General features: G+C 43.2%; 1 protein-coding gene across 12 annotated transcripts in view; it reads left to right on the top strand.

The window, feature by feature from the left end:
* Nucleotides 1-23907, top strand: part of FUT8 (fucosyltransferase 8) — a 247885-nt gene that overhangs the window by 209336 nt on the left and 14642 nt on the right. For all 12 annotated transcript variants that reach the window (XM_039538169.1, XM_039538168.1, XM_039538157.1 and 9 more), the window contains 2 exons: nucleotides 20049-20295; nucleotides 23308-23484. In XM_039538169.1, the coding sequence (XP_039394103.1) occupies nucleotides 20049-20295; nucleotides 23308-23484 (424 nt within the window). The remainder of the gene's footprint in view (nucleotides 1-20048; nucleotides 20296-23307; nucleotides 23485-23907) is intronic.

Genomic DNA, 23907 nt, shown 5'->3' with positions numbered 1-23907 from the left:
TAAATCCATTGTAACAGTATTGACTGTGTGTATCTTCTGCTACATATTCATGCTGTGTGTGTGTGTAAAAATTTTCCACTTCATCTGAAAGGACTACAATACAGCAATCAAATGGTTTTCCTTGTTTCTGTTCTGTTTCCTAGATTCTTAAGTGATAGGAATGTTAGAAATAGAGTAGATAGAAAAGAAAAGGCAGAGAAGTGTTTCCCTTGGTACAGGTAACTTTTGTGAGCATAAAATTTATTTTCAGAAAACAGTTACATATGTAACTGTTATGTAACATAATGGCTATTCATTTCTCTCAGTGAGTATGGTAAGTTTCATATTTCTATCTGAGTTAAAATCAATTAACTATACAGTTTAATTATGTATATATCATAAAGAGAATGCTGTCAATCACATGAAATGCAACTTTCTTGTAGTTAGTTTCGTTTTGTCGTAGTTTTATGCAGTAGCATGTTTGCCTTTGGGCTTTTGGTTTTATTATATTAAAATGTTAAATATATTCTTATCACACCCCTCCCCCCCGCCAACACAAAGCTCACAATGCCACCTGAAATCTAGCATGTTGACACCTGGACTGAATCCATTTGTATTTTAATAAGTTCAGCGTGAAATAAATCTCCGTGCCCTGTCAGGCTGTAATGAAATGTGAAGTCTGCATTATTGCAGTAGAAACAGATCAAGGTATTTATATAGGCCTGAGTGGACAACTGATGCCCCTTTAATAGTTATGAGGAATTATGCTGAAGTCATTCTTGATAAAGGATTAGCATTCATTAAAGATGCTTTTTGATTCTATTAGTGATAGACTGGGGGAGAGCTAGGTGGTAGGAAGACAACTTGTTTAGCTTTTCTTATAAAGTGTTCTGTAGATTGGTCACACTTTTTAAAAATGTGTTCCGTACTGAAAGAGTCTACCAGTTTTAGAGAGATTCTCTGTACTTAAAATGGGGAATACCACTGAAACTAGTCATCTCTCTCAAAATGGAAAAAAATCTTTTAAGTGCAGCCACTCGAAGTAAAGTTACCAATTGCATGCAAAGGAAAATATATGTTAATTGCCTTGATGATTGGTTATATATATGTGTGTGTATATAACATTAAAAGGAAAAAAAAACAAACCAAAAACCTGCTGAGATGGGCTCTGTGGCTCCAATCTTCTGGATTTGCCAAAGAAGTCCAATCCACTGTTATCTGCCTTTTGAGGGAAATAACCTATTCAGTGAGAACTGATTAATCATTATGTACTTTCAAAGATTTGAGAACAACTCTTTGCTCTCTGGATAGCTGTATCTTGGTACTATAGAGGAAATCTCTCAAGTCTCAGTCTTATAGGGAATGACCAGCGCCTCAACCAGTTTACCCCCAAAGGGCTTACAGGCCTCCTAGGAAATGCCAAAGGATAAGCAGAGCCTCTTCATTTTGTGGGGAGAGGGGGACAGAAAAATCCTTTTCACAATGGGACTTTCCAGAGCCAAGAATCACTCTCCCTGCCACATCCACCTGCACCCTGCTTGGGGCTGCCTAGCTCAGTTTTCCTTGGCATGGCACCATGTAACATCAGATGGATGGGTTTTTTGGATTATCATTACAAGTTATACATTAGAGTTCCTCTTTATCCCCCTCTCCCCACAAAATTACCTTCCTCATCCATCTTCAGGGACCCTTGTCACAAGTTGTTTCTCAGACAAGAATTAGACTCCCTGCTGCATCTGGGAGCCATAGAACCAGTACAACTTCAGCACATGGGAAAAGGATTCTACTCAAGATATTTTCTCATCCCCAAGAAACAAAGGAGGCTGGCAGCCCATATTAAATCTCAGACAGCTAAATGTCTTCATCCGCCACCTGACCTTCAGAATGATCACCCTGGCCTCTATAATCCCCTTCCTAAACACAGATGACTGGTTCATGGGTCTCAATTTAAAGGACACTTATTTCCAAGTAGACAGCCATCCTGCACACAGGAGGTTCCTTCAATTCATGGTAGGCCTGAACCATTACTAGTACAGCAGCAGTTCCCAAACTTTGGGTCATGACCCCAAGTGGGGTCGTTCCATGAGCAGATGGGGTTGCAGCAATCCCTGGTGTGCTCCACACAGAATTATCTCTTATGTACAGTGCATGCAAGGTCACAATGCTGGGAGGACACCATTTTGCTCTATGAAATGGCATCCTTCATATAGCGTGACCTTGCACACACCATATGTACGAGGTCACACTTTGCAGAGGACTCCATTTTGTAGAGCAAAATGGCATCCTTCATGCGGTGTGACCTCACACATACAGTGTGTAGTAAAAGTACGGCTGCTGACAGAAGATTTTATCTGACAGCAGCTATGCATGAACACTTTTCGTGCCAGCAACTTGATTTCCCCCCCATCATCCCTTACGTTCCTTCTTTAAATGATTTTATATGCATATGGCCCAAGTGTTATGTCCATATCTAACCCCATCAGCTACACAGCACATAAACTTCATTATAACTTGACTAACAAATTAAAATGATTCTAAATCAATTTTTAAAAGCTGCACATTGCACCAGATTTATTCAGGATCCACCAATTTTTGTGTAGATAACATCTATAAATATATTGGTCAACAATAAAAAAAAAAAAAAGGATTGTCACTAACAGTTCAGTCCAAGCCCAGTTTCAAAGACTTCCTAATAAAACATTTCTGAAGAGAAACCCAACAAAAATACATAGAAAATTCAGAAGGTAGAAACTAACTACAGTAACTCCTCACTTAACATTCCTGAAAAATGTGACTTGAAACGATGTTAAGCGAATCCAATTTCCCCATAAGAATTGATGTAAATGAGGAGGTTAGGTTCCAGGGAAATTTTTTTCATGAGACAAAAGGCATATATTTATTTATATGTGTATATACACACACACACGCACACAAGTTTTAAACAAACAATTTCATACTGGTACACAGTGATGATGATTGTGAAGCTTGGTTGAGGTGGAGGAGTCAGAGGGTGGGATATTTCTCTTACTGTTAAATGATGAACTAGCAATTGGCCAAGCCCCCAACTCTCTCACTCTGCAAGGCAGCAGGAATGGAGGGAGATATGTGCATTTCCCTTAAGTACACTGCCTTGTTAATTAGATCAGCTTGCTGAGACTGCAGCTCTGGTGTGTGTCCCCTGCTCTATGGAAGATGGGGTAAGTGGGGTGCAGGAGCAGGGAAGAGGGGGACACCTTGCCATTAGCCCCTCTTCCTTCCCTCCCCCCCTCCCCAGCACAGCAAGCAGAAGCTCGGGGAGCAGCTCCAAGGCAGAGGGCAGGAGCAGCACATGGCAGTGGGGGGAGGGACACAGCTGAACTGCAGGCAGCTGCTGCACAGGGAACTTAGGGGAGCGGGGAGCTGATAGGGGGCTGCCGGTCCACCCTGGTTCCAAGCCCCCACCAGCTAGCTGCAACGGGCAGCTCTTCCTGCAAGCAGTAGACAAAGCAGGCAGCTGCCAAATGACATTAGAAGGGAGCATTACACAACTTTAAACGAGCATGTTCCCTAATTGATCAGCAATGTAACAACGTTAACTGGGGCGACTTTAAGTGAGGAGTTACTGTATATGTAAGATGCTAATGCTAATTCTTAACAACATTCTTAACACTGTGCTGTGTTCATGTGATTGAATTTAGAGCTCTTCACTCTGTTGAGTTAAGGCTTCAAACAGGGAATAATAGGTTTTTTTGGTTGTTACTTAAGTAGAACTGTGATGAGATTCATATGAAAGGTGACAGCTGCTCATTCAGCTCACAGAAAGCCTTATCAGATGGAATATATTTTGGTTGTATTTCTAACCAAAAAAAACCCATAAAACTGAATCAAAACCCAGATTCATGCAATATTAATGTTCTTCTTATGGAAATCCAAAGCAGCATACCATAAGAAAACTTCCAGCAAAAGTACTCCAAGGTGCTGTACTTACAAATATTGAGGAAGTGAATAGAGTGCTAACTGAAGCACTTAACTGAGTAGAGTTCTCAACCGATGGTCAACTGTCAGGAAGTAAAACAGTATGGCTAAATGACAATATTCAAGAGGTTATTTGAGCCAAATTGATACCCTTCATCCTTAAACAAAGTCAGTAGAAAAGAGCATAAACTGCAGCTTATTACACATAAGAATTAAATTAAGAGGACTAAAATGGAATTTGAAAAGCCAATAGCCAAAGAGAATAAAAACAAATAACAAGAAAGTTTTCTAATTATACGAGAATAAATTCTTTGAGAGGATCAGTAAGTCCTCTGGGCTACCAGTGAATAAAATAAGCAGTTAAGGAAGATAAGGGCATTACAGAGTAGCAAAATCATATTTTACTTAAGTACCAGGTAAGTTGGTTGAAACAATAATTTAAAGATAGCATTATAAAACACATAGCTGATCTTAATGATATAAAGTGACCAGAATTTCTTCTGCAAATGAAAACTATGCCTCACTAATGCCTTATAATTATTTGGACAAATCACCAAAATATGAAAAAAGGAGAGTCAGTTGACATAATATACATGGATTCTCAAAGCTTTTGACTAAGTCCCTTACAAGAGGAAACCAAGTAGTCATGTGGTAAGAGGCAAAGTTCTGTCATGGATTAGAAACTGGCTAGGATACAGAAAACAAAGGTAAGAATAAATTAGCAATTTTCATCATGGCAAAGAGTTAAGAGTTAGGCACCACAAGGTTCTGTACTAGGACTGTTTTTTTAAATGTTTATTAATGCTGTTGAGAAGGAGATAAGCAGTGAGGTAGCAACATTTCAAATGACACACAATTATTTAGGTTAACCCAGACTGTAAGGAACTTCAAATACATAACAAAGCTAGATAAATGGGCAATGAAATGGCCGATGAAACAGTATTTTTAAACACAAAATAATGCACACCGAAAGGAAAAAATTGACCTATGCATACAACTAACTGGATTTCTAAATTAACTGTAACAACGCAGGAGGAAGACAATGTAACTATGGACAAGACCTCTGCTCAATGTGAAGCAACAGTCAAAAAAGTAAAATGTTCACATTCGTAAAGAACGGAATAAAAAATAATACTGAAAATGTTCAAAAGCCTTCATGTAAATCAATGGTAAATCCTCACCTGCAATACTGTGTTCGGTATTTTATCCCAAAAAGTATAGTAGATATATAGAGGACTTAGGGACAGATGATAAGAATGGTTAGAGGCATGGTAAAACTTTCATATGAAGAGAGATGAAAAGATTCTGACTTTTTAAATTAGAGATCAGATAAATAAGAGGTGACATGATAAAGTTGTACAAAATGAGTGGTACAAACAAGGTAATTTGGGAGCTCCTACTTTACTTTTCTAAGAATACAGGAACAAGGGGAAAGTCAATGAAACTGAATGTCATCAATTTTTAAACTGATAAAAGGAAAACTTTTTTTTTTTTTACACAACGCTCAGTTTAGTCTGTGGAACTCATTGCCACAAAATATAATTGGAACCAAGAGGTTAAACAATTAAAAAAGGATTGAATACTTATTTGGCTAATGAGACTATCCATTAATATATTTGATAGGATTATATGCAAAAATCTCAAGTTTGGAAGGAATATAAATTCTCATGCCTCGTTGTATAAGGGTATGTCTGCACTACCAGAGTAGTTCGATTTTACTTAACTCGAATTTGTGGAACTGACCTTACAAAGTCGAACGTGTGTATCCACACTAAGGACAGTAATTCAACTTTGTGAGTCCACACTAACAGGGCAAGCGTCGACATTGGAAGCGGTGCACTGTGGGCAGCTATCCCACAGTTCCCGCAGTCCCCGCTGCCCATTGGAATTCTGGGTCGAGCCCCCAATGTCTGCTAGGGGAAAATGTGTCGACTGTCGTCATTCAACCGTCACTCCCGCCCTCCCTCCATGAAAGCGCCAGCGGGAAATCTGTTCACGCACTTTTCTGGTCAGTGACAGCGCAGACGCCACAGCACTGCGAGCATGGAGCCCGCTGCGATCATCGCTGCAGTTATGGCCGTTGTCAACTCCTCACACCTTTTTCACAGTCAGATACTGAGAAATCAGGCGAGGCGGCTCCGGCAGCGCGGTGAGGACATCAAGTGTGAGTGGCACAGACCTCTCACAAAGCACGGGACCCCGCGCCGTGGACATCATGGTGGCAATGGGTCATGTTCATGCTGTAGAACGGCGATTCTGGGCCCGGGAAACAAGCATGGACTGGTGGGACCGCATAGTGCTGCAGGTCTGGGATGAATCACAGTGGCTGCGAAATTTTCGCATGCGTAAGGGCACTTTCCTTGAACTGTGTGACTTGCTGTCCCCTGCCCTGAAGCGCAAGGACACCCGGATGCGAGCAGCCCTGACTGTGCAGAAGCGAGTGGCCATAGCCCTCTGGAAACTTGCAACGCCAGACAGCTACCGGTCAGTAGCGAACCACTTTGGCGTGGGCAAATCTACCGTAGGGTTTGCTGTGATGCAAGTTGCCAACGCAATAGTTGAGCTACTGCTCTCAAAGGTAGTGACCCTGGGAAACGTTCAGGTCATCATAGATGGCTTCGCCGCGATGGGATTCCCAAACTGTGGTGGGGCTATAGATGGAACTCACATCCCTATCCTGGGACCGGACCACCAGGCCAGCCAGTATATTAACCGAAAGGGCTACTTTTCAATGGTGCTGCAAGCACTGGTGGATCATAGGGAACGTTTTACCAACATCAACGTCGGATGGCCGGGCAAGGTTCATGACGCGCGTGTTTTCAGGAACTCTGGTCTGTTTAGATGCCTGCAGGAAGGTAGTTTCTTCCTGGACCACAAAATAACTGTTGGGGATGTGGAGATGCCTACAGTGATCCTCGGGGACCCAGCCTACCCGCTAATGCCCTGGCTCATGAAGCCCTATACAGGTGCCATGGACAGTGGCAAAGAACTCTTCAACTACCGGCTGAGCAAGTGCAGAATGGTGGTGGAGTGTGCTTTTGGACGTCTCAAGGGGAGATGGAGAAGCTTACTGACTCGCTCTGATCTCAGCGAAACCAATATCCCCGTTGTTATTGCAGATTGCTGTGTGCTCCACAATCTCTGTGAGAGCAAGGGGGAGACCTTTATGGCGGGATGGGAGGTTGAGGCACATAGCCTGGCTGCTGATTACGCCCAGCCAGACAGCTGTGCGATTAGAAGAGCCCAGCGGGAAGCGCTGTGCATCCGGGAGGCTTTGAAAGCTAGGTTCCTCAGTGAGCAGGGTAACCTGTGACTATTAAGTTTGTTTACAGAGAAGCTGAACCTGTCCCCATTTCTTTACCCAGTTAATGTTGACTATCCTCTGCAGTTACATACCCCGTTCACCCTGTTCACCCCCTTCCAACACACGTTTAAAAATAAAATACATGGAACTTTAATTAACACAGTTTTCTTTAGTACTGATTTCGCGGTAAAGGGTTAAAACTGGGACGCAGACTGTGGTGGGTAGGGTGTGTAGTGCTGCAAAGACCGCTTCTAAACTCGAGGAATGACAGGCTCCTGCTCCTAGAGCGGTGCGCGGTGGCGGACTGGTTGTTTCAACAGAGCCTGCCACCCCTCCTTCTCGGGACTCTGTGTGTGGGGGCTATGTGACTTTGTGGTGGGGGAGGACGGTTACAGATCAGCTGCTGCGTGGCTCTGTGATCCAAGAGAAGGACCGCTGCATAAGATCTCTAACCACCCTCCCCCGCCACAAAGTCACATAGCCCCCCCCCCCCCCGAACATGAAAACCACCTCCCAGACTGACCAGGGTGCCTAGTGACTGCACTGTGTGTGTGACCTGCTGCTGAACCTGCCCCCATGTCTGTACCCTGGTAAAGGTGACTGACCTGTCCAATTACCAACCCCCTTCCCCCCTTGAAACACAGTCTCCTCTAAAAGAACATGACAGAAACAGTAATTAACAGAAAAGTCTTTTTTATTATCACCTAGACAGTTAGGGGATGAAACTGGGATGGGGGCTTGGGTGAGGCAGGAAGGAAAGGACTTCTCAAAATTTAGGGAATGAGAGCTTTTTGTTAATTGAGCACTCTGCAGGGGTGGAGTGACAGTTTTCATGGCCCCTGGCGCCCCTCCTTCTTGTTACTTTGGGTGAGGGGGGTATGGGACTTTGTGGCGGGGGAGGGCGGTTACAGATACACTGCAGTGGGGCTCTGTCCTCCTGCCTGCAGTCTGCAGAACATCCACAAGGTGCCGGAGCGTGTCCGTTTGCTCCCTCATTAGTCCAAGCAGCGTTTGAGTCGCCTGCTGGTCTTCCTGCCGCCACCTGTCCTCCCGTTCGCTGTGTGAGCGCTGGTACTGAGACATGTTCTCCCTCCACTGGGTCTGCTGTGCCGCCTCGGCTCGGGAGCAGCCCATAAGTTCAGAGAACATCTCATCCCGTGTCCTTTTCTTTCGCCGCCTAATCTGTGCCAGCCTCTGTGAGGGGGATGCCGGGCAGGTTGGGAAACAGTCGCAGCTGTGTGATGGGAGAAAGGGAGTGAATTCCTTACAAAGATACATTTTTGTGAACAATGAACATAGTCTAGTCTGTCTCTGTGAACAATACCATACACAGCACCTATCTCATGCGCACTCAGGACAAGTTCGAATTTTCGGCCTTCGCATTCATTGCCTGGGGTCTTGCACTGGAGATCAGACAAGTGGGGCAGGACAGCAGAATTCGTGGAGCAGGCACACATGGTAAGCTGTAGACTTTTGGCTGCTTAAAACTTAATGTATAGCAGTGCCCTCCTTTCACGCTCAAAGCAATGGTCATAGCGTTTGCAAGTTCCTGCTGCCGGCAATCCGGAAAGCATGAACTCTGCCCCTGTTCCACCCCCTCGCGGCTGTCCCCGGGAAAGATCCCTGTATGCTGCCCCTCTACCGCCTCCACCATGTGGCTGTAAACCGACGCTTATTGTTATGTAAAGGAACAGTCAAGCATTCCCAATACTAACATTCCCCTAATTCAAAGCAGGACGCCCTGAGCGAGATCACCCTGAGGAGGATCACTGACAGAGATAGAGACCGCGTGCTGCATGAAAGCCAGCACAAACCAGGGGCCTATGCCACCATGCTCGTCGAGGCAATGCTCCCAGAGTACTTGCTGATAGCCTGGCGCGGAAAAGTGTCCTATCACGGAGGACCCAATAAGGCCGCTCTCCCCAGGAACCTCCTGCGGAGGCTTTTCGATTACCTCCAGGAGAGCTTCATGGAGATCTCCCAAGAGGATTTCTGTTCTATCCCCATATATATTGACCTTCTTTTCACATAGTTAATATTCCTGCTCTGTTAAAAATAAATGTTTACATCTTTAAAGCATGTACCGACTGATCCTTCCCCTGATTCAGGGTCCGGGTTAACAGCTGGGGAGGGTTGGTAGGGGATCTCAGTGAGGGTGATGAAGAGATCCTGGCTGTCGGGGAAATCAGCGTTGTAAGCGCTGTCAACTGCCTCGTCCTCCTCATCTGCTTCCTCATCTTCCCCGTCCGCGAACATCTCCGAGGAACCGGCCGTCGACACTATCCCATCGTCAGAGTCCACGGTCAGTGGTGGGGTAGTGGTGGCGGCCGCACCTAGAATGAAATGCAGTGCCTCATAGAAGTGGCATGTCTGGGGTTGGGATCCGGAGCATCCATTTGCCGCTTTGATCTTTTGGTAGCCTTGTCTCAGGTCCTTGATTTTCACGTGGCACTGCGTTGTATCCCGGCTGTATCCTCTGTCTGTCATGGCTTTGGAGACCTTCTCGTAGGTCTTTGCATTCCGTTTTTGGGCGCAGCTCGAAAGCCTGAACTCATCGCCCCACACAGCGATCAAATCCAAGACTTCCTGGTCAGTCCATGCTGGGGCCCTCTTTCTATTCTGAGATTGCATGGACACCTCTGCTGGAGAGATCTGCATCGCTGCCAGTGCTGCTGAGCTCGCCACGATGTCCAAACAGGAAATGAGATTCAAACTGGCCAGACAGGAAAAGGAATTCAAATTTTCCCGGGGCATTTCCTGTGTGGCTGGTCAGAGCATCCGAGCTCGGACTGCTGTCCAGAGCGTCAACAGAGTGGTGCACTGTGGGATAGCTCCCGGAGCTATTAGCGTCGAATTCCATCCACACCTAGCCTAATTCGACATGGCCATGTCGAATTTAGCGCTACTCCCCTCGTCGGGGAGGAGTACAGAAATCGAACTAAAGAGACCTGTATGTCGAACTAAATAGCTTCGTTGTGTGGACGGGTGCAGGGTTAATTCGATTTAACGCTGCTAAATTCGACATAACCTCCTAGTGTAGACCAGGCCTAAGTCAAACTCCAACTGAAGATGTTAGAAATAAACTTCCTAATTGGAAGATTATTCCATAATTGCCAAATTTGTGTTTCTCCAGTAATAAGTAAGTATATACTTCTTATGTATATAGCCACTATCAGAGACAGGAAGCTGGAATTGATGTGGTCTGATTTTTTTTATGGCAATTCTTGTTCCTATCTGCTCTCAGTGCATATAGTTCCAACAGTGGAACCCAAATAATGTTTTCTCTTGACCCTCTACTTGGAGTATGTCCTCATACTCGGAGCACTATATTCATGTTTAGGGTTAAAAGTTTCAGTTCATGGCTCTTTGTGAAAAGACTGTATGGGGTGGAAATGGAGAGCCACTTAGCCATTTAGGCTCTGATCCAGCTATGTACTTGAAGCACCTGAGTAGTCCAACTGAGTTCAGCGAGACTACTGATGCACTTAAAGTTAAGCATATGCTAAGTACCTTACTGAATTAGTGTTGGCCTGTGTGATATCATTTTTAAATATTCCATTCCTGGATCTTCGGGCAACTTCTGCCTGATTCGCTTGTCATAGATAAGCCACCCATTGTCTTCATCAAGAATAATGGAGCATATGCTATCCAACTTTTAGGACAGTATACAATATTTTTCACTGAATTTTTTGCCAACACTATTGGCTAGAGTGCAAGAGTCACTTATCAAAATCCCTTCAACGCTGATCTCTCAGAATAGATTCCCACCACTTGACACTGAACTACCTTCTGGTGTATTATGCTGTAATCTGAACTGTTTCATCTATCTCTGAATTGGTTTATAAACTCCTCTGGGCAGAGGGAGTCTATCTCACTCTTTATATATAATCAAGCGTATTGACAGTGCTTTTTTTTAATGTCCAAATTGCAACCAAAGTATCAAAACATCATAGGTTATTTCTAGTGCCTACTCTGTGGAGTTATGTTGCTTTCCCTAATAATCTAATAAAGTAATGAACATGTAGGATTTCTATTACAGGCATTCCCCTCCATATTAGGATGTGATATATTCAGTGTTGAGTAAATATTTATGAAAGTACACTGTTGTTGAAATGGTCATTTAGCCAATCTGTTAAGTTTTACCCAATAGTTGCCATCTATTAGGACAGGAAATCATTGTTTCATCTTTTTTCATGGTTTTCCTCACACAGATTCAAAAATCCAATTTTTTTTCATACATTTCTTTTTAATATAATGGGGGTCTTTTCGGCGAGATGCTGAGCAACTGTTACTTCTATTGATGCCAATGGCCGTTTCAGATACTAAACACCTGTCAGAATCATGCTCTCACAAGGCATTACAGATTGCAAATAAAGTTTTATTTAGAGATTTCTTCTCTGTGGCATTTTCTTTCAAGGCTTGTGCAGAATTAATTGTATAATTTCCTGGTTTTAGCTGGATCCCCTTAGATGCTAACCCATTGATTTGCAAGCTTCTTTAAATATTAGTTTGGTTGCTTTAACATATTGTGATACTGTAATTTTTAACAATGCAATTTGTCAGTTATATTTTCTTTCAAATACAAATAATTCATTAATCATATCTGCTGGTGTAAACTGGTACAACTCCATTGACTTCAGTTGGAGTTGCACCAATTTATATCAGCAAACAATTTGGCTCAATCTTTTCAAAAGACTCTGGCTGCCCATTGGCTTGGCTGAGGTGTGAATTCTCTACTGTAGGACCCATCTTGGGACTCTTGCTCCCCACACAATTCAGGACCAGTGGCATTCTGAGCAGATTTAACTCTACATGGCACAAGAAGAACCTATTAATGGTTTCTAAGCACAGCATAGTGTAAGTACTGTATACAGAAAGTCAGCTGGGGTCTACATTGGAAATTGGCTTCTCCAATAGAAGCAATGGATAAAAATCCTATTCTCTAATATATCCTGCATCCCTGCATTGGGGAAGGTGGTCATTGCTGGTGGGGTCAGTGAGAGAAAACTCAGGATATGATGTATGAATCCTGTTTCTTCAATCAACTAAAATAAAATCACACTTTACTTTGGTTTCAATAACTTTCATGTAATTCTATCTGTTGAAAATGAACAAGAGGTCTGTTCTGGATTTGTAACAAAAATTGCCTATTGGACATTACTTCACACATTATTGGTTTTCTCCTGACTAGTGCTGGAGAGCCAGTTTCCAATCTCTTGTTCTCAATGGCAAAAGGAGGTGGGATTGATAGCGCCATCTTTGGAAGATTGACTAATACTGACAGCTCCAATACTCAGTCCTCAGCCAGAAGGATGGTTTGTTGCGTTATGATCTCTTCAGGGTGGAAGGGATCTTTAGGACTCCAAGTTGGATACTGAGGATCTCCTTGGAAAAATACAGAAGTTTTGACTATCACTCCTGGGGAAAATCTGTGCCATTGCAACGCAGTAGAAAATGTCCCCTCCCCGGAGATTCCCTTTGCTTCCTTGCAGAAAATGTTTTTTCTGGGGAAGCAAAGAGAAGCTGCACTGGTACTCACTCAGCCCTCCTGGCAGTTCAGATGTTCTGTTCAGGCAGCCAGGGGAGAGAGAAATCACTTGCAGGAGGTGGGTCTGAGGATGCCCCGGGGCACCCAAGGACATTAGTCACAGCTTAGGGGAAGGGAGGAGGATGGAGATGGAGTTCTCCCTCCCCCTCTCCCTTCCCCTTCCCTTCCCTGCACAAAGCAGCCAGGGCTGGGTCAGATCAACCCCCAGAAACTTCCCTTGGCTGCAGGAAGCTCTGGGGGAGGGGAGGACTAGGTGCGAGAGGGTCTGGGTGCGGGGGGGTTAGGCTCGGTGGGGGATCAAGGTTCAGGAATAATAGCAATAACCTCTATGAGATGTAGAACTTTAATTAGGAGCTGGTTGGTTAAGGTGACCTTCACAAGGAATGTCAGATATACTTGCAGCTCCCTCCACATTCTTGTTAAGCTAGAATGCACATGAATTCCTAGTTCCTGGAAGCACAAGTTCCAAGATAGAGAATCCTGTGCAAATGGCATCCTTTAATAATTTTTTTAAAACTTAGAATGCTGTATGGAACATTGGACAAATCCAATTATCACTTCACATGTGTTACAGTCTAACATGTAACGTACCATAATATAAATTATTTTCCTGATATAGAGCAGTGCTTTTTTGAAAGAGACAATGCACATAGCCAACTGCAAAACTAAAATTTAATAAATGAGATGATTATTATTTCAGTAGTCAGTTTTCAAAATGCAGTCTTTTATTAATGGCGTATGTGTTATGTCATTTTAGGTTTTTCAAAGGTTAGGCAAAATACATAAGCCAGTTAATTCAGAATCATAGCTCTTTACCTGAAACATTCCTCCATGAAATCATCAGAACAACTTGAAGAAAAATAAAATGGAGGAATGTGCAGTACTGGTATCCTGTTGATAACATTCTACTTTAAATTTCTCTCTTCCATCATCGTAGGCGATGAAAGAGACACTAGCTGTTGGTTTTCATTCAATTTTTAAAAAATCATTTGGCAGATAGACTCAGAAAAACAAAATGGTTTAATGAGGGAGAAGATACTCCTCTGTGTGAGGAACAGATAGACACTGGAGCAGGTGGCAGTTCTGTCCACATTGCTTAGCTGGGCATCAGTATAGGTTGTACACAGGCACATACCCGTTGTCCACACATCCCTTTTTCAGTATGTGACATTTAGCACTACCATTTCAGGGGTGGTATCACAGAGTCCTGTGTGTCATAGGAGATGCTCTGGCAACCACCTTGCTGCATGTTGCTGGTACTATACACCACCTTCATGCATTTGGCAACTGCAGCTCCCACTCATCTCTCCATTCTGCCAAACAACACTGGAGAGACACAGCAAATATATGATGATGTGGGTCTGCTACTGCTTGCTGAACAAATGTTCATGCAGTACATTACTGGATACAGGATAGAATTGGTCCAGAAAACTTTGAGATGATGAAGCTGGCTGATCCAGAGATGGAATGAAAATCCACTATGGTCCCAAGGAACAGATGAGTCAAGTGCTGAGATTACAATGGTATGCCCATGGGTTGACCACCGTTTCTGGTCCCAGAGAACCACTATGGTGTGGTGGGACCACATAAACTTGGAAACTTGGGATGATGACTGGTGGGTACAGAACTTCAGCGTGAGGAAGCAGGCCTTCATCAAGATGTGTGAGGAGCTTGCACCAACCCTCCAGCACCAGACCACTCCCATTTCAGAAATCCAGATGCGTGTTATGAATTTGGTTTTTTTTGTTTGGCTGAAAGAGTACTCCTTGGGCCTACCCAGAAGCCCACTTTGTAAATATTGAAAAATAAAACCCGAATGAGAAATTAAAAACTCTGGAGTGGGACTGATTTACTCCAGCCCACACTGCCAGAAAGGGAAACACTGAGCCCCCTGAGGCGAGGGAGATGCCTAGCCACAATATATACATTGAACAGAAAGATGGGGAGGGGAGAGGTCAAATTCCCTGGGAAGTGAGTAGATGTTAATGATTGTGGACACATCTTTTAGCCCTTCTTCCGATCTTATCTCTGACGTGCTGCTTCTGCACTACCACCAGAATGGGTTCTCTGATGGCATCTTTGTCTGAAGAGTCATTTCTGACCTCTCAGAGAAGACTGATAGGAAATGTTATAGAGAGAGCTCAGTGGCAGTGGTGATGGAATGTGTGAGGGGTATTGTACTCAACTGCCGGTACACCAGAAAGCCATAGTCTGAAAACTATAGTGTGTTTCCAGGTGCAATTCACTGCTCTGCAGAGTGCCTGTATAAGGCTGCACTATTTTTAAAATGCACTTCAGCACTGTTTTGAGGACATCACTCTTTTGTTAGTCTCCTAACCTCAATAGAGATTGAAGCATGAGGTTTCATAGCCTTTTAAAAACTTTAAAAAAAATTTACTATTATAATGACAGTGAGTTTCGTGGTCTAATTTTGTGTTATGAGAAAAAGTATTTCCTTCTATAAGTTTTCCATTTGCCACCTTTCAATCTTATTTAATGTCCCCTTGTTCTTGTATTTTGAGATCCACCTGCTCAATATCATTCAAAATTCAATATTTTGTATATTTTATAATAGTGAACGGTTATTGATCTTTTCTCTAAAGTAAACATATCAGTCTTTTCAGTCTCTCTTCATATAAGAGCTCGTTTTTGAACCCCATTTACTTCTGCAAAATCCTTTTAAAGGTGGGGTGACCAGTACTGAACACAGTGTTCCAGGTGAGGGTGAAACACTGATTTATAATAGCATCAAACTGGCATAAGGTATATGAGTATAAGCCCAGTTATAGTGATATAACTGCATCTACACTGGGACAATTTGCTAGTTTAGCTAAACCAGTATAACTGTACTGGCAAAACCCTCCTACGGTAGCAAGCCATAAGTTATCATTCTATTTTCAGTTATCGGTTCAATAACTTTATCAGATACAAGTTAAATGTATTCTATATAGTATGAGACTCGTATCCTAAGAAGATACAGGTTCATCTCTAAAAGTCAAGAGTAATAATTTGCAGCTACATAACTTGTAGGCTTCTTTCCAGAAAACATTAATTTAAAATAACCTCACCTTAACCAACCAGCTCCTAATTAAAGTTCTATATCTCATAGAGGTTATTGCTATTATTTCTGAACCTTGACTGCCAGCTTTGATGTACTGTACAGTACCAGTGAAAAAATTCTTGCAGCTTGCTTTTAATCATAAAATAAATGTCATGTTTCATGGGCTTTGTTTTACAAGTGTACTGAAATGAATTTTACATACACACAGAACAGTTGCAACCACGGGAATTTTCTAATTACCCCTTTTACTGAATAAGACACAGATTCATTATGCTTACTTACACCAAATAGATTTTGTCAGCCAATTAGCCTTCTTGATAGTTGACAACTATTCTCTGATCATTTTAACTTCAAACCTCCGTAGAATACTTTATTCTTGGTACAGAAAAATATTTTACCATGTTTGTTTCTGATGGTTTAAATTGAAAATATACTTATCCACTGAGCCACTCATAATGCATTCTTTCTTTAGTGGTCCAGTGGTCAGCTGTCACTGTGCTGCACTGGCATCCATTGCAGACAATGACAACATCTTTTGTGAGTTGTTCAACCCACTAGAAATGCATGTTTAAAAATGAAAATGTATAGTACTGTATTCTGATGCTTCTAATTGATGATCAAAATACAAAAGGAGCGCTTAAAGACAATAAAGTCATTGCGGAGAAACTAAATTGATTCTTTGCTTCAGTCTTCACGGCTGAGGATGTTAGGGAGATTCCCAAACCTGAGCTCGCTTTTGTAGGAGACAAATCTGAGGAACTGTCACAGATTGAAGTGTCACTAGAGGAGGTTTTGGAATTAATTGATAAACTCAACATTAACAAGTCACCGGGACCAGATGGCATTCACCCAAGAGTTCTGAAAGAACTCAAATGTGAAGTTGCGGAACTATTAACTAAGGTTTGTAACCTGTCCTTTAAATCGGCTTCAGTACCCAATGACTGGAAGTTAGCTAATGTAACGCCAATATTTAAAAAGGGCTCTAGGGGTGATCCCAGCAATTACAGACCGGTAAGTCTAACATCGGTACCGGGCAAATTAGTTGAAACAATAGTAAAGAATAAAATTGTCAGACACATAGAAAAACATAAACTCTTGAGCAATAGTCAACATGGTTTCTGTAAAGGGAAATCGTGTCTTACTAATCTATTAGAATTCTTTGAAGGGGTCAACAAACATGTGGACAAGGGGGATCCGGTGGACATAGTGTACTTGGATTTCCAGAAAGCCTTTGACAAGGTCCCTCACCAAAGGCTCTTACATGAATTAAGCTGTCAGGGGATAAAAGGGAAGGTCCTTTCATGGATTGAGAACTGGTTAAAGGACAGGGAACAAAGGGTAGGAATTAATGGTAAATTCTCAGAATGGAGAGGGGTAACTAGTGGTGTTCCCCAAGGGTCAGTCCTTGGACCAATCCTATTCAATTTATTCATAAATGATCTGGAGAAAGGGGTAAACAGTGAGGTGGCTAAGTTTGCAGATGATACTAAACTTCTCAAGATAGTTAAGACCAAAGCAGATTGTGAAGAACTTCAAAAAGATCTCACAAAACTAAGTGATTGGGCAACAAAATGGCAAATGAAATTTAATGTGGATAAATGTAAAGTAATGCACATTGGAAAAAATAACCCCAACTATACATACAACATGATGGGGGCTAATTTAGCTACAATGAGTCAGGAAAAAGATCTTGGCGTCATCGTGGATAGTTCTCTGAAGATGTCCACGCAGTGTGCAGAGGCGGTCAAAAAAGCAAACAGGATGTTAGGAATCATTAAAAAGGGGATAGAGAATAAGACTGAGAATATATTATTGCCCTTATATAAATCCATGGTACGCCCACATCTTGAATACTGTGTTCAGAAAAGGGCAACTAAAATGATTAGGGGTTTAGAGAGGGTCCCATACGAGGAAAGATTAAAGAGGCTAGGACTCTTCAGCTTGGAAAAGAGAAGACTAAGGGGGGACATGATAGAGGTATATAAAATCATGAGTGATGTTGAGAAAGTGGATAAGGAAAAGTTATTTACTTATTCCCATAATACAAGAACTAGGGGTCACCAAATGAAATTAATAGGCAGCAGGTTTAAAACAAATAAAAGGAAGTTCTTCTTCACGCAGCGCACAGTCAACTTGTGGAACTCCTTACCTGAGGAGGTTGTGAAGGCTAGGACTATAACAATGTTTAAAAGGGGACTGGATAAATTCATGGTGGCTAAGTCCACAAATGGCTATTAGCCAGAATGGGTAAGAATGGTGTCCCTAGCCTCTGTTCGTCAGAGGATGGAGATGGATGGCAGGAGAGAGATCACTTGATCATTGCCTGTTAGATTCACTCCCTCTGGGGCACCTGGCATTAGCCACTGTCGATAGACAGATACTGGGCTAGATGGACCTTTGGTCTGACCCGGTACGGCCTTTCTTAGGTTCTTATCATCATTGCTTATGTTCAGCATGTGAGATGAGCTCTGGGAGCACCAGAAATATGGATATTTTTATTCTTTTTTGAAAATTTAGTCTAAGAGAATATTTAATGGAATTAGTTTTGTCCTAATAGTAGTGCCTGAGATCTAAAATATCTCTGATTTTGCCCTGGCATTTAGTTGTCAGTGGTGCAAGCCAATGTGTGTACAAACCAATTCTGTTATAATTAATATTTAAAAGGCAAATTCATGCATGTATATACAATGTGAATTTGATTGTCTCCCTCTCTCCTACCTCTGTACAGCAACTAGCTCAACAGAGCCACAATCATGACTGGTGCTTTTGGGTTCAACTGTAATATAAACGTTAAATAATAGTATATGGAAAAGTTTGATAAGTGACCTTCATTGAGAGCTGTCCCCATATTGAAACACCTCATGCAAGTGGTTGCATTTTTCTGTCATCCAGTTCTTGCTGTGTGAAATAATGTTTTTGATTTATTTTTAAACACTCAACTTCATTCTGAGCATTCCGAATTGTAAGGAATGTCCAAGTAGACCTAGATGCACAGTAGTGATATTTTAAGAGGGTTTGTTGGTCTATTGCAGTGGTTCTCAATTTTTTTTTTCATGGACCACTTGAAAATTGCTGATGGTCTTGGCAGACCACTTAATGATCTTTCCAAATGTTGTTTGTACCGTTTGCTAACTATTGTAAAGCACTTTGGATAAAAGCACTATATAAAAATAGCTTAATAATATTAACGTTTTTTGTTCTACAAATAAAAGCACACAACTTATTTTAATATCAGTAGTCTTACCATTCTAATGCGATGGATATGCCCTCTCTTCCCCACCGCAGCAGCTCCCAAGCTGGGGCTGGGAAGGAGGGGGGGTCTCTCCCTCTCTCCCCCGCCACAGCAGCCACAAAGGCTGGGAAGGAGAGTCATCTCTCCCTGGCATCCACAGCCCTGGAGCTGGGGAAAGTTGGCTTTTTCTCTGGCTGCCACAGCCCTGCATATCCCAAATTCCCCCCATCCCCTTTTCTCACCCCACTGCCCCCTCCCACTTACACCATATTCCCCCAAGGCCACCACCTCACCTTACAGGTGCGTCCTCTCCAGGGTCCAGGCACCTAATTAATGGAGCCGCGCCTGCACGGCTCCACTAAGTAGGTGGGTGGCCCTTTGTTCTCTTGTGTGTGGCCACCCAGGCACACACCTTAGAGGGAACTATCCGTGGACCACCTTAATGGAGCTCGCAGACCACCACAGTTAGAGAACCTCTGGTCTATTGTATATATAATCCACCTAATAACAATGAAGAGGCATTGTGGTGGCATAGGTTGTTAGAAGCACAAAAATGGCATAATATTAATCCATTACTATAAATAAAGTTTCAACAAAAACCTCATTGTTAACAAGTTGAAAATGCCGTTCTGGTGATCCATCTGGAATGTTATATATTCTCGTATATCCAGGGCTGGCTCCAGGCACCAGCCCAGCAAGCGGGTCCTTGGGGTGGCCCAGGGAGAGGGGCGGCACATCCGGCTCTTCGGTGGCAATTCGGCAGCGGGTCCCTCGGTCCCTCTCGGACTGAATTCCTGAACAGTATCTGAAGCCATTTGACGTGCAGATCGTGATCGCGGCTGCTTTTTTTTTTTTTTTCTTTTTGCTGCTTGGGGCGGCAAAAACCCTGGAGCCAGCCCTGCGTATAGCTCATATTTAGATTGTTATTGAACTGAAACACTTGGTTCATCCTATTTGTATTCTGGTACAGGTGAGGCAAATGATAAGAATGTTCAGGTGGTGGAACTTCCCATCGTTGACAGTCTACACCCACGACCACCTTATTTGCCATTGGCTGTCCCAGAAGACTTGGCTGATAGACTAATTCGTGTCCATGGGGATCCTGCGGTGTGGTGGGTCTCGCAGTTTGTCAAATATTTGATTCGCCCACAACCATGGCTAGAAAAGGAAATCGAAGAAGCAACAAGGAAACTTGGTTTCAAACATCCAGTTATTGGGTAGGAAATTTATTTTGGTGTTAGCCTAGAAATTGTACATGTGTTATTGCACATCGTAAATGTTAACTATAAATAAATTTCCAAAATATGATAGATACAAAACCAGATTCCATATATTTAGAAATCTCACATCAATCATTTTACACTGTATTACAGTTGCTTACTTCTATGATGTTAGGTGCACAGCTGAGCATCAGTTCTCTCCTACCTTCTTCAGTGCCTCTGGTGATCACATCTCATACAAATAGAATTTAAAGATAATATCTCCAATTCTCTGGTCTGGTTTATTAATATACAAATTATATGCCAATAATTTACAATCCAATCTATATTCCTATAATCTTCCTATCTATGTCTTCTACTTAGGTGTCCACAGCCCTTCTGCTAGGGCCTGCAAATACTTTCCCCCTCCATTTTTATCAGGGTTCACAACATTTCTTTTACCCCTTGACTACAGATGTCCTTTACAGCCTTCTCACTAGGGTCTGAATAGTCTTCTTTGCTCCTCTTGGCTCTAGGGGTCCTCACCAGTTGAAGGAAAACCCTGGCCTGCTCATTGGCTTCTGACCCTAGGTCACTCAAGCTCCTTCCCCAGGCCCTTGCCAAGAGAGACCTAAAAAACACACCTGTTTTCCTTCAGGTATTCCAGGAGAGAGACTCCATGTCTTTCTCCCACTGATACCATAGCTTGACTTTTATAACCTGCTTCATCTCCGAGGAGGCTTTGGTTTCAGCAGACTTCCTGGAGACTAGAAGTACCAGAACATCTGCTCTCAAAGGGTTATGGCCCTGTAGCAGGTGTGCTAGGATGCACCTGACCCTAAAGGACAAGCATGTTCTGTTACACCTATGCTAATAGCTGAAATTTCTCCTTGCCTGTGCATTGCTCCCTCTAGATTTTCCCATCAGACTTGATGTGCAGACTATATAGCCAGCTTCCAGGAAATCTGTAAATACATGATCTTTTTTAAAATATTGAGCAAGAAAAGAAATATTGTCTGTTGTGGAGTAAACTAACAGTCCATATGAGGGCAGTGAATGTACCTTTTCATGCCACACCTGTTGGTTTTAATCTCCTTGAATTCCTGAACAGTATCTGAAGCCATTTGTTTGTCATGATATAGCTCACTTGTTTGGAATATAATGTCCATAGATTTTTAATGGAAGTACATCTTTACCCTGATATAACGTGGTCCTCAGTAGACAAAAAACTCACCGTGTTATAGGTGAAATTGCGTTATATCAAACTTGCACTCCCCCCCCATTCCTTGTTCCCTGACCGCCCCCTCCAGAGATCCCCATCCCTAATCACCCCTAGGACCCCACCCCTTACCGAACCCCCCGTCCCCTGACTGCTCCGACCCCTATCTACCCCTCCCCGCCCCCTGACGGGCACTCACCAGCAGCGGTGGAAGCGGAGCAGCCTGGCCCCAGTCTGCTCCACCCTGCCAGCTCCCAGCCACAGTGCTCTGCTTCCCGCTGTCAGTGAGTGCGGAGAGGTTGGGGAAAGGATGCCCCCCTGCACTCACCCGTGGCGGGAAGCGGAGCGACGCAGCCCCAGCCTGCTCCGCTTTCCTTGCCCTGGCCCCAGCCGTGTCGCTTGGGGGGTGGCTGGGGAAAGGTCCTGCACTCACCTGCGGCGGGAAGTGGAGCACCACGGCTGGGAGCTGGCAGAGTGGAGCTGGCTGGGTCTGGGCTGCTCCGCTTCCCGCCGCCGGTGAGTGCGGGGAGGTTGGGGAAAGGACGCCCTCCGCACTCACTGGCAGCGGGAAGCGGAGCAACGCGGCCCCAGCCCACTCCACTCTGCCACCTCCTAGCCGTGGTGCTCCGCTTCCCACCGCAGGTGAGTGCAGGAAGGTTGGGGAAAGGATTTCCCCCCGTACTCACCTGCAGCGGGAAGTGGAGCGCTGCGGCTGGGAGCTGGCGGAGTGGAGCGGGCTGGGGCCAGGCTGCTCCGCTTCCGCCACTGCTGGTGAGTGCAGGGGGGATCCCTTCCCCCAAGCCCTCTCCTCCGAGCGATATGGCTGGGACCGGGGCAAGGGAAGCAGAGTGGGCTGCTCTCGGCCCCCTGCTAATCCCACCGGCCACTCTGGGACTGCGGGGCCCCCAAAAGTGCCCTCCCACAGCTCCTGCCCCCCAGATCCTGGTGGGGGGAGCCCCTGACCACCCCCGAGGCTGTCTGCCCCTTATCAAACCTCTCAGCCCCGGCCTGGCCCGACATCTTTAACACGCTGCTCAGAGCAGCTTGTCAGAGTGTTGTATGTGAACCCACTTTCTGTCTGACAAATCCTAAAAGGTGTTACAATTGATGCAGTTCTGATGAGGACAAATAAGGTTCTATTTAAAACCCAAAAGAGAAATGCTTGGAGCACTATACAGAAAATTGGAATTACTTGGCAGTGTTTTGACTTAGTAAAAGGTAGGAGGAGACAAGCATATCTGAAAAATACACTTCCTTTGCAGACCAGAGAAAATGTAATACTGTTAGTCCTGACAGCTCATACATAGTTTTCCTGAAGAAATTTAAATTTTACACTGTGGCAACTAAATAAAACCTGCTAGGTGTATGTAGAAAAGAACAAAGGAAGGTCAGCCTCAGCCTACTCAGTAGCAGAGACTTTACAGAACGATATCTCTAAGATTCCTCTCTGACAGACGTGGAGCATATTAGCATTTCGCCTCCAAAAATAATAATTGTATTCTATTTTCAAGGGCAGGATGGAAGTTACCTCCCATGGTGCTACATAACGAATCTAGTATGTCCTGTGGTTCCTGGCATATTTCAGACTTTGCAATTAGTAATTTCACATTTGGAGAATATTTGTCTGTAGACACTATTGATATTTAATCCTTTTTCATTTTATTTATTGCTTCATTTTAAGGCTCATCTGAACATCATAATGGGGCAAAAATGTTTATTCTAAGATAAAATCTAAATTTCAATTGCCAAACTATTATAAAAAATATAAAACATTTACAAGTTGAATCCCAAGTGTCTGCCTTTCTTTTCAGTGTTCATGTCCGAAGGACAGACAAAGTGGGAACAGAGGCAGCATTTCATCCCATTGAAGAGTACATGGTACATGTTGAAGAACGTTTCCAGCTTCTTGCCCGCAGAATGCATATAGACAAAAAACGAGTTTATTTGGCTACGGATGACCCTTCGCTACTACAAGAGGCAAAATCAAAGTAAGATGAATTACATTTGCAGTACATAGATGTGCAATGGAAGTGTTCATGTCAGTTAGGAAGAGTCCTACAATTCCTGACCCTTTGTGGGTAGAATTCTTAATGTAGGTATTTCAACTTAGTATCTGTGGTTTAATTTATAGTTGAGATTACAGTTCAGTTTTCACTATTGCCCTTCTTGTAATTTGTTGATCATTTTCTCAGAAATTCTTTAGTTGGGGCTGAATCTTTCCATGTTTGGCCTCAGCTCATCAGTAAGACTTTGTAAATTGAGTATAATCTCTTCGGCCAATATAATTTATATTTTTAGTATTGTAAAGCAGAAAAAGAGGGTGAAAATATTTAAAAATGAATACAATTTTGAGCACTTTATGCTTTTTTTTTTTAATTTTCAACTTCTGTTGCATTACACAAACTGTTTCT

The sequence above is a fragment of the Mauremys reevesii genome, linkage group 4, assembly GCF_016161935.1.
Source record: "Mauremys reevesii isolate NIE-2019 linkage group 4, ASM1616193v1, whole genome shotgun sequence".
Taxonomy (NCBI): Eukaryota; Metazoa; Chordata; order Testudines; family Geoemydidae; genus Mauremys; species Mauremys reevesii.
Note: the sequence above shows the minus strand (reverse complement) of the source record. Positions and strands in the feature narration are given on the sequence as shown.